The sequence below is a fragment of the Mastigoproctus giganteus genome, chromosome 3, assembly GCF_048544385.1.
Source record: "Mastigoproctus giganteus isolate SK-2022 chromosome 3, ASM4854438v1, whole genome shotgun sequence".
Taxonomy (NCBI): Eukaryota; Metazoa; Arthropoda; class Arachnida; order Uropygi; family Thelyphonidae; genus Mastigoproctus; species Mastigoproctus giganteus.
The window spans coordinates 78,558,877-78,571,282 of record NC_143577.1 but is presented as its reverse complement, the minus strand read 5'-3'; the positions used below and the strand labels follow the sequence as shown (position 1 = coordinate 78,571,282).

The following is a 12,406-nucleotide window of genomic DNA, read 5'->3' as shown; positions in this document are numbered from 1 at the left end:
CTCAGAGAACTTCATCTCTGCCTGCACAATTACCCCCAGGTCCTTTTCATTCTCTACCACTGTCAGCGTAGTACCACAGAGTTGATACATTGATCTAGGGTTACTGTTTCCCGTATGTAGTACTTTACATTTGTCAATGTTAAACTTCATTTGCCACCTCTCAGCCCATCTGCTCAACCTTTCCAGATCCAGTTACATCAGCATAGCATCAGTAGTGTCCTTAACAACCCTGCCAACCTTTGTATCGTCTGCAAACTTGGACATTAAGCTTGATATACCATCATCAGTATCATTTATAAATACAGAAAACAACAATGGACCCAACACTGAACCCTGAGGAACTCCACTAATAACATTAGTCCACGTTGAGCAGTGTCCATTGATTACCACTCTCTGTCTTCTGCCACTCAACCATCCCTTTATCCATAGCAGCAATTTGCCTCTAATGCCACACTGCTCCAATTTGTGCAGCAGTCTTCCATGTGCAACAGTATCAAAAGCCTTTCTAAGATCCAAATATATAATATCAAAGTTATTCCCTGCATCCAGTTCTTTTGTGACTACATCATAGTATCCAATCAAATTGGTCAGACAAGACCTGCCCTTAACAAAACCATGCTGTGTCTGAGCTATAACTGAATTCTTGTCCAGATGATCCTGCAGTGCTTCTTTAACCAGTGCCTCCATTAATTTTCCTGGAACTGAAGTTAAACTAACAGGTCTATAATTACTTGTGTCAGCCTTTGATCCTCCTTTGTGAATTGGGGTTAAATTTGCACATCTCCAGTCTATGGGTACCTCCCGTGAGTCCAAAGAAGCTCTCATAATGCCGAACACAACTTCTGTAATGTAGCCTATGGATCAAGACATAATAAATATCCTTAAAATTTTGTATTGATGAAAATTACTGCAAAAATGCATTGATTCTAAAATTGATTTTAAGCACAATACATTAGATGCACTAATAATGCTAAATCGTTTGTGACTCATGTTACAAGTGAAGCACATGCAGGTTTTCAAGTTGCCAATTTAAATCCAGACCCACTAGAAGATTTAAGTAAATTTCAAAATTTATTTTATAAATTGGCATTAGTAGGTTTGACAGTAGTGCATCTCTACAAATTATGCTACTTTTGACAAAATTATGCTCATGTCAAGGGAACTGAAGCACACAAACACACCAAGCTTTAAAGACTCTATACTTAATGAATCAGGAAAATGCTTCTGAAATTCTTAAAAACATTTACAATATTGGTAACTTTGTTGACAGTTGTCAGCAAACTCAACTGTCAATCTACAATTTTGGGTTTTTTTTAAGAAATAACACGCTGCACAATCTGTACACTACAATAAAGCTGTACTCTATGTCTATATATATTATATATGCAATAATAAAGCTGTTCAATATGCTCATTAAAAATTTGCTTCTTTTGTTTGTTTATTGTTTTTTATACAATATAATATATTTAGTTTGCAAAAATAAATGTTGTTTTGGTATTCTAGACTAAGAAAAAGGAAAACAATAGCAATGCTCTTTGTAACGAACAGTTCTTTATAAAGAACAGTCTGAAAATCTCCCTGTGGTGATCTTTATAGGGAGAGTCAATTATATAAACAAACTTTTTTTTTTGTTACACAGCATCGTCATATTCAGAAAGCCCATTTGTTATCCTCTTGCATTACTCAGAAAAGAAAAAAAAAAAAAAAGAAAAAAAAAAAACACGTTTTGTACCAACTTGGAATGAAAATATAAATAAAATATAAATATAAAATTTTATAATATATATAAAAAAAAATAAATCATTTTAAAAATGTCTAGATTTTGGCTAATTCTGGTGTGAGTGCAACTAGATTTTGATGTTGTACAGTACTAATAATTTATTAATTTGTTTTATTTTTTTTTTTAGGCTAAAGGTTGCTATAGAACAATGTTATGCAAACCTCAAATACTTATTTGTTTTCTTATAGTTACTCATATTAATTTCTAAAATGCATGGTATTTTGAAAAGTTGAATTAAAGCAGATATTTTATGATATCATTGTCATGTAATTGTTTGTTTGCTTGTTACAACAGTCATTTTATACATTACCTTATGGCCATTACTAAACTATCTTGATGAAAATAAATATACACTTTACTCTGCAGTGAAGAATTGGCTTGTTTACAAAAGGAACAGAAAATTCGAACAGAAGCTGATATTGTTATGAAAGAAAAGAAGAGCAAAGAGGATGAAAAGAATTCATTGTAAGTAATTTTGAATTGTTGGTTTGTTTGTTTTTTTAATGAGTTTAATAGAAATTGAATATTTTCTGATTTCTACTCTCCCCAGTAGCACCCATTAGGATTTAAAGTAGTACCACATTAGGATTTTAGATATTTACTAAAATAGTGTTCTTACTGAAAGAATGTTTCTATACCCTAGATAAATGATGGAAGCAAAATTAGCATAAGAAAAGAAAGTACAGTTGTGTGTGTGGGTGAATGTGTGTCCAGGTGGTATCTAAGGATTCCCTTACAATCTGCTATTGTATCTTTATGATGTTAGCATCTCTGCATAACAAGTTATACATGTAGGTACTGTGTTTAGCATTTTATTGTTTTGTATGACTGCCCACTTATCAGGGGGAGATGGGAGAAATCCCAGGTGCCATCTGACACGAACATACCTGCCCACTTATCAGTTGGCCACCACACCTTGCTCCAGAGAGCAGATGGCTAGTTTTTGTCCTTGCCATGAGGCAGGCCATCTACCTTGTACTTTCTGTGTTGAACTGTCACCAGCAGCCCAACATTTAAAGGAAACAGAGAAAATAAAAGAAAGAAAAATAGAGGAGGATTCCAAGTTCAGGGGAGGGGAGAGAAAAGAAACTTCCCCTGCAAAAAGAGTTGCAGGATTTCAGTCAACCATTGACTAATGCATAGTTCTCAAGGATCACCTGTTATAGAGCCATTTCTTGGCAGAAGCATCCAAGTAGGGGGAGGGGAATTGAAGAGCAAGATTATTGCATTTACTCTGATGTAGTGATGGACATAATCAAAATAATCAATTATGGCATTTTCATAATTGATTATGTTCAAAACATTCAATTAATAAATTGACAACAAGAAAATTGAGGAAGGGAACAAATTAAGAGAGGGAGAGAGACCATTGCCTCAGTGGTAACAGCAATTATCTTAGTTTTGATAACATCAGATCAAACCTCTCCCCTATCATTTTTTTTATTCTTCAATTTCCTTGCTGTCGATTTCATTATTGAATAATTAGCATATAATCGATTATGGAAAGGACATATATGACAGGAGGAAAAGAGGAGTTGTACTCTTGGTTAAGAAGCACATAGATTCTGAAACAATACAACCAGTAGACACAAGTTGCCAGTGTAATATTGAGCCATTCTTGCCTGACATAACGAGAAAACAAAAAAGCAAGTAGGAATATGTTATGTGCCATATGACAGTGATGGGTATAATGAACAGCTATACAGACAATTGGCAGCTCACTCGGTAGGAGAACGTTTCTAAATTTGTTAGATAACTGCTTCTTCAGCAACATATTAGAGAGGCAACAAATAAAAGCAATATTCATGCTCTGGTTATAATCAGTTATTCATCATGTATTAAGAATCTTCAAATAAAGGAACCTTGTGTCAATGATCATAGCATATCAATGTGAGATTTATTCCAAGAAATAACTGGTGTCAAGATTACTCTTGACACTAGTTATTACAAAGGGAAGGGAATGGATTTTGTTTTTATGTAGGTGATTATAATAGACCCAAGCATTTTTTAAACTATTTTCAGTGGAACTGACTGATGTTAAAAAATGTAAATATCAAAGGAGAAGCATTCAGAAAAGCAAACATAAAGGCTACAAAGCATTTTATAACAATGAGAGATACTGTTCAAGATTTAGACCAGACTGGATGTCAGATAAACTGATGAGCTTAGTGACAGAGAAGAAAAATGCATAAGAGATTATAAATTTTTAGGGGACATAGTTATGCATTAAGTACAAACTAGTCTGTAATTGGGTTACTCAAGAGGTTAGACATTCTAAGACCAATTGTAACATGTCTTTAGTTGAGAGTCTAAAGAAAAGGGATATGAATGTTATTATTATTGATATTCTTGTATAGGTTGCTGAAAAACAATAAATATTTTTCATGTGTGTTCACACATGAAGATGCAGTGTAAGATCATCATGACAGGAGTGGAGCCATAAGGGAATTGTGGTTTGATTTTTTTTTTAAACAGATCATGCCTCACCAATATTATTAGCCACTGTGGAGTCATTACTAAAGAAGTGGATGCAAAGAATAATTCGACATTGCATGCCTACTTTTTTTTTATAAAGGCTGAGTCATTTTAATAGTTTACCATGTGAATGAACATTGTATAAATTGGAGCAGTGTGGCATTAGAGAACAAGGTATTATTATGGATAAAGGAATGGTTGGCGGTAGGAGACGTAGTAGCTATAAATGGCCATTGCTCTTCATGGACCAGCATGAAGAGTGGGCTACCAAAGCAGTTAATGTTGGAACTCTTACTGTCATTGAGTTCCAGTGGTACTGAAAAATGGAAATTGAGGTGTAATGTTGATAAATGCAAAGTACTTCATTTTGATAACAGTAATCCTGGAATAACATACCAATTAGGTGCTGCTACACTCAATGTATTGGAGAACGGAAAAAACTTAGGGGTAATTGTTCAGTTCAACATGATGTTCTGTCAATGAAATACAAGAACTTCTTCCAGCAGTGATAAAGAGTTGATTATTCCATTGTATAAGGCATTGGGTAATCTGCAGCTGGAATGCAGCATTATAGGTTTGCAAACCTTGTTTTAGGAAGGACAGATTGCTGGAAAATAGTCAGAGAAAAGCAAAATAGGTGAGGGCAAAAGGATATTCTTACCAAAATAGGCTGAGGTTCTGTAAATTGCAGTCTGTGGAAACTGGGCATCTGCATGATGATCTAATTGAAAGTGTAAAGCTTTAAAATGATCAGTAAAGTAAATGTATATTTACTCTTTCTCAGATGATACACACAAGGGGGGGACAGAAATTTAAGAAGGATGGTTTCAGAATAGATGTACAGAAATATGCATTAAGATTGATAATTGATTGTTGGAATAAAATTTCATGTATTGTGGAAATGAATTCTTTGAATAAACTGAAAGAAGGTGGTTTGGACAAATTATTATAAGAAATGGGCAAATGATTTTTTTTCTCTCTCTCTCTCTCATCTTCTTCTTCTGGCACTGTACTGTGTAGTAGTTTTGCTTCCTTGTATCATATTGCTAATTTTTGATTTTTTCAAATTGTAGCAAAATTCATGACTCTTTCAATAATGAGATACAATTAAGAAAATAAATGATGACATAATTAAATGAACAAAAAACTATTTACATATCATGTATTAGATAGTGCAGTAATTTGAATGATGTACTCTTTTTATGCCAGTGACATGAACACTGCTTTTTAGTAAGAAATTATCTAATTTTTTTCTGAATGGCATTGTCAAGAATTTTTTTCCTACAAATTTGGAACAAATTTGTTGAAACATGTTGAATAATTTGGAACAAATTATCTAATATTTCCTGCACATTTTTTAACATTCCAAGAACATCCAAAGCACTTGATGTGGGCAACATTTTGTCATTATCATCATTAAAACTGTGGTTGCTGTTACTTTTTTCTTGTATGCTAGTCTAACAATATCTATAATGTTGTCAATTAAAATTGTTGTGGTGGCAATATGGTTATCTGCTGAAATGTAATCATTGAGTAATTTTCTCTTGCACAGCTGAAGATATAGCTTTATTTTCCTCTATAAAGTCATTGGATGTATTGGAAGTGAGAATTGACAAAACAAATGAGTGAATTCAAAGTGATCAAAAGTTTTCTATTGTTTTCTCTAATTGGCAACATGCCACAAATGAACAGAATCCAAAAGTGTCAAAGCTTAATTCCTCTTTTGATTCAGTGCTACAAATGACTTTCTGCAGCAGTAATTTTCAATAAGGAAATTTCCGATTTTTAATTATACTCTGATCATGGCTGCGATATAATTGTGATGTCAGAAAGATCAAATCGATAGACCACAGGCTTTCCACTTTAAGATGAGCAGAACTATTATCAGTAATCAAAGCAACTTTGCACTTCTCATGTAAAAAGTACTTATCCAGTGGCTTTATTTAATCCTGAAATACTTGCTGTCATCCAAGCCTTTTTATTGCAGTGTAATTTGTTAAATGGCTTTAAAACAGTGAGGGTTTAAAAATTTTCTGAACAGAAACATAGTCAACTGTTCAGAACATCTGAATTACAATTTACCATATCAATAATATATTCTCTTCTCTTTTTTCTCCCTGCATTTGAAATGCCAAAGTTTTATCCAGACAGCAGCAAAACAAAATACCTATTTGATCTGCATTATATTATCCAGGCACCTCCGTAGCCAGGTGGGCAGGAGCAGCAGTGTGTAGCACACGCTTTTTGATTAGCCTGGGGTTCGAGCCCGTGACCACCGAATACAGAGGATGCGGAAAGGTCAGGAAATGACCACCGCATATCCCAGAGCAATATGGCCTTAGTTGCTAATGCTCCTAAAAACCAATTAACAACAACATATTATCCAATATGATGTTGTGTCATTAGAAACCTCCCACAATTTACTACTATTCTTAAAAAATGATTTTCTTCCTACTGAACCTTTCTCCCCCATCTCCGAGTAAAATGAACTCAATTCCCAGCTGTGCATCAAAATAGACCACAAATTGGTAAATTTTCAGCTGTTTCTTTGAACCAAACAAGGAAATGTGAGATCTAACTTTTTGTACTTTGCTGTATTTAAATGTTCCATTGCAGTTCAGGCTTTCTACTCTCAAATATGGAAGATATTTTTTTTCATGATTTATTATAATTTTTGACAAAGTTGAATTTTTGGAATACTTTGATGCAGAACCAACATCACCTGATTGTAGGAGCTGCATTATCATTTTTAGGGATAGCTCATTCTGTTAATGGATTTCACCAGACATTTTTTCATGTGGATTTGCAAGTTGAATAAAAAGCAAAAAAAAAAAAAAAAAATTGCCACTGTAACTAATATAGAATGAACTCTTAATAGGAGAGACTGTTTACAGAGATGGGAAACTCTTAAATAGAAGGGTGCAATAAAATCTGCTGTCGTATTGAGGCAGTATTAGGTGGATCGGAAAACTGCTAGCTTGAGGTGATATACTTACTAAGAGATTAACAGTAGCCACTGGCAGAGGTAGCATTAGTAGAGGCATACGATGCAAGAAAGCGAGCTTATGCAGCATTAGCAAAAAAAAAAAAAAAAAAAAACCCTCCCATTTCACCCATCCATTCATTCCAAATGCCCTAAATCATGTCCAGCTCAGCCTTAAATTTATTTAGGCTATTAGCTTCCACAACAAAAGATGGAAGCCTGTTCCACCAATCAACTACCGCTGGCTAAAGACAAATTTCCGCACATCTATTCTACAGCTATCTTTCCTCAATTTTAAACAGTGCCCCCTCAGGTTCTTAGTCTGAGCAAGAGGAAGTCTCCCATCAGCATTCAGCTTGCTCAACCCATTCAAGGCCTTATACACCTCAATCAGATCACCTCGTAGATGCCTACTCTAAGAGCTCTGCAATTTGCAGAACTTAAGCCTTTCTTGGTAAGAGCACCCCCTTTGTTCCCCTCACCAATCTTGTTGCCCTTCTTTGTACTCGTTCTAGCAACTCTACATCCTTCCTAAAATGAGGCCTCCAGACCTGTACACAGTACTCTAGGTGTGGACTGACCATTGCCTTGTATAACAGGATAATCACCTCCCTTTCCCTGCTAGCAAAATTCCTATATATTATTGACAAGACGCGCCTCCGTAGCCAGGTGGGCAGGAGCGGCAGTGCGTAGCACACGCTTCTTGATTAGACCGGGGTTCGAACCAATGACCACTAAATACGGAGGATGCGGAAAGGTCAGGGAATAACCACCACATATCCCATGAGCAATATGGCCTTAGTTGCTAATGCTCCTAAAAAACAAATAACAACAACAACAACCATTATTCCCTGGCAGCCCATCTGCACTGCTCAGCGAACTTCATATTTGAATGCACAATTACCCCCAGATCTTTTTCACTTTCCATATCCCTGAGTGTAGTACCACACAGTTAGTACGTTTCTTTTCGGTTATTGCTACCCATTCAATCATTAGATTGAATTCGTACAATAGGTGGAAATGATTCTTGCACTACTCTGTTGGAACAAGCAGCAGCCTGGAAAGCACAGTGTCAGGGATTTCAAGACCTGGAGGTCCTTGTCAAACATATATGCGCTGTGTTAAGGTTATTAAGAGTAAAAACAGTTGCAGGTATACTTGTATATACAGTAATACTAGGGGCACAGTAAATTTGATAAATTGAAGTGCTGATCTAATGATTAAATGCAGACTCTGTGGGAATATCAGAGACATGGTATCACTTAGCTACAAGGGATTCAGAATTTGAATATGAGGAGTATAGTGTGTACAAACAAACAAACAGGACAGCGGGGTGGGGGTGGGGGGTTATGCTCTTAGTTAAAAAGCACATAAAATTAAATATGATTAAGGAGGCCTATGCGCTCCGGATTCATTACTACTAAAATTAATTTTAATTTATGTCTATCTACTAAAATTAATTTTAATTTTAGTAGATAGACATAAAATTAAAGGCAGTTCATTCAGTGAACATAGATGGCCAATGCAGTGTTGTGTCAGTTTACTTTCTTTTTTGCATCATTTGCTGGCAGCATGTTTTGGAGGTCGTTTAATTTCATTCTCGGACCTTGGCAGTAGAGACTACCTTGTCTCTTCTGCCAACTATGTGCTTTTGTGGGTGTCAAAATTGCAGTAATCATTAAAAAAAAAAAATGTGTGCCAATTGGTTTTATTCAAATATCTGACAAACCTGCCAAGACAGTCTAGTTTGACTACAGGAATGCTTAAAAGATTTCTTCCCTTGGGATTAGGTTAGCCAGTCTTGGGCAGCAAAACAGGTCACATTCCCACGAGTTATTCTCATTTTTTAGCTCATGCTGTTTATGAATCAGCCAGTGAACACACTTTTACAGGCATAATGCATCCTAAAGACCATCTGTATAGACCTAAGACTATCACAGTTGTGGTAGATGTAGCAAGGATCCTCCAAAAACAACCAGATTTTTATATGTATGACCACACTAGTGGTATTGTTATGATATGTACAGCATATTCAACAAAAGTAATAAGTGATATAGGATACTGACTTAATATTACTTTATCAACTTTACAGAAATTGTTGAAAGTGGACATTGTCTATTTTACATTGCTGTCTATTATGTTCCTTGAGTAAGTGTGTGCAATAAATCATGTATGAAACGTGATTATAGACTGCCAATATATTCTATCTACTGCCTGAAAAATTATCTTTAAGCCTCATTTCGGTGTATGGAAGGTGATTTTAATACGCAGCATTCTTTAAAAAAAAAAAAAAAAAAAAACATAAAAATAAATCGGTTCGTCAGAGTCTGGACTTCTTGTGATCCTTTCTCTTGGTAGTCTTAATAATTTTGAAATCAGCATCCATTAAACAGACTAGAAATATTCCAAGGAGGTGCAAGAAGTATGATCAGTTGCAATCTCTTGCTGAAACCATGTTTTACGTGTTACATTTGGTGGTAATATGACCACACACGATAGTAACATAACAGTCATTGTTGATCATCTTATTAAAGAAAGTAATAAGTTTTGTGAAATTTTACACTAGTCTCCAACTTTCTGGGAGCTGGTTTGAAATTAGAACATCATATATCTCACATAGATTGTTTTCAACTATATTTGAAAATTTTAAGAACTAATGTACCCATCAAAATGGAGCTGCACCTTGTCTTTCCAGAATCAATCATCCAATTTCTCGGCATCGGAGTTACTCATTCCTTGAAGCACTAATAATATATTGGAGATAGTTGATGTGGTCTTGCTTTATAAGGACACATATGTAATGCTTTTCTGGGCACTTTATGAGCATGGTAATGCCACTTGTTCATAGAGGTTTGGCTTTAAATCCCATTAGCAACTGGAGGAATCCTTGAAAGGTCTCCTAATCAATTTGAGCTGTTATAGTTAAGTGATCTGAGAGAGAGAGAGAGAGAGAGAGAGAGAGAGAGAGAGAGAGAGAGAGAGAGAGAGAGAGAGAGAGAGAGAGAGAGAGAGAGAGAGAGAGAGAGAGAGAGAGATTTCCACATCTTTCAACAATGTACAGATTGACACTTGAACATAACAGTTGCACAGATATAATACCTGATAAAGACCATATAAATTAGTACGCTATAGGAACTGGTATACTCTAACCAAAGTAGCCAGTGAGCCAAAAGCTTCCACAGAAACAGTAATAGGAATGGTCCAGAAGTCCACATGCTCTTTCGTGTTCTGCTTTTGTATACATTTGCTACCCTCTCAGTTTGCTTAAATTTGTAAATTTTTTTGATAGACTTGTTTGGAGAAGTGGATTCATTGCAAATTTTTCTCTGGTCGCACTAAAACTCCAATTTCTAATATATAACTTTCTGATCTGCAGACTTTACACCAACCCATCGTTGGTGACCTTATTCATTCTGCTCTGCATCCCCCCCCCCATTTCACTCTCATTAAATGTTTTTTTTCTTAAAACGTTAACTTAGGAGTAACTTAGTGTTTTTATGGTAATTTTTTTTTGTTACAGTTTCTCTAAAAATTCAAGAAATCTCTCAGTAGGGTGAAAGTGATCCTCAAAGTTAGCAATATCTGTATATAATTACATGTTGACTAGTAATGGTTTACTGACATGAAATGTGTGTAGCTGAATTCTATTTTGCCTTCATTATGTTTGTTTGATAGGGGGAAGAACATAGGAGCTTCTATTTTTTTTATCATTATTACATCTTTTGAAAATAATTTATTCTTTAGTAATTGTTTTTGCTGTATTGTATGCCACATTGAATATCAAATTACTGTTGTGTTAATTGTTTTTATTAAATGCTAATGATTTATTAAATGCTTCTTTTTGCACATTCTTTGTGAGAAGTAAAGAAAGAAAATACTCAAATGTAGATCATAGTTTTTTTTATTAACATTTTTTTCTGTTATGCCCTTTAAAGATTATGCTAAATCTCAATCTTAACTGTTTTGCACTCACTTTGTATTGCCATATATTGAATTTGTCTAAAGCTTGTAATTACTTTTTAACTTTGAATATGCAAAATAACTAAATTTTAACTATTCATTTTAGAAAGGTCCTAAATCTCTAATTAATTTTAGATTTCAGAATTGTCTAGTCACATTAAATCAGTTGCTAGGTAACATCCCTGAGCAAGATGCTGCTGCTAAACTGAAAGAATATGTGAGGTATGGTTTAATATAAACATATTCTGTGTGTAATTGTCATATGTTAATCATTAATATATTTTTGTTTATGACTAATTGGTGAAACATGTAAATTATCAATGATAAAAAGAAATTTTGCTAGCAGGGATAAGAAGGCGATTATCCCACTGTATAAGGCAGAGGTCAGGCCACATCATGAGTACTGAATACAGGTCTGGAGGCCTCATTTTAAGAAGGATATAGAGCTGCTGGAATGAGTACAGAGAAGGGCAACGAGATTGGTGAGGGGAACAAAGGGGTGCTCTTACCAAGAAAGTCTTCAGTTCTGCAAATTGCAGCATCTGGTGACCAGGTGCCTGCAAGGTGATCTGATTGAGGTGTTTATAGTTTTGAATGGGTGAGCAAGCATCAGTGCTGATGAGATTCTTCCTTTTGCTCAGACCATACATGTGAGAGGGCACAAATTCAAATTGAGGAAGGACGGTTGTGGAATAGACATGCAGGAATTTGCCTTTAGCCAGCAGGTGGTTGATTGCTGAAACAAACTTCCATCTGTGGTTGTGGAAGTTGATAGCTTAAATAAATTCAAAGAAGAACTAGACAAACTATTGGAGGTAATAAATAGGTAAGGTGTCTTCTTTTTCTTTTTTTTTTTTTTTTTGCTGATGACAAATGATGCAAGAAAGCAAGCTTTCTTGCATCATTTGTCACTGTTAATGTTAATATTAAATGAATTGTATTTTGAAATATATTTTGCATGTAGGTAAAAGGGATTTTTGTTGGTTATGTGTATGAAACAAATATTACTTTATTAAAAATGGTCTATAAACTGGAAAATAACCTTACTTAATAAAGTACTAGCTGAGTGGAAAAAACATTGACTTCTCAGTTGCCCTTCCTCTGACCTTTGAACAGGCTCCAATAAATTTAATGACCTGCCAACATGGTTTTAAATTCATTCCTGACTCTGAATTCCAGGATTTTGGTATGATATCTGTTTATAATGA

General features: G+C 34.8%; 1 protein-coding gene across 1 annotated transcript in view; it reads left to right on the top strand.

Annotated features, from left to right (window-relative positions):
• The window catches only part of LOC150088099 (DNA repair protein RAD50.L-like), a 553,006-nt gene that overhangs the window by 94,694 nt on the left and 445,906 nt on the right, over nt 1–12,406 (top strand). The window contains exons 3-4 of the mRNA XM_090370570.1: nt 2,147–2,245; nt 11,334–11,420. Of these exons, the coding sequence (XP_090226696.1) occupies nt 2,147–2,245; nt 11,334–11,420 (186 nt within the window). The remainder of the gene's footprint in view (nt 1–2,146; nt 2,246–11,333; nt 11,421–12,406) is intronic.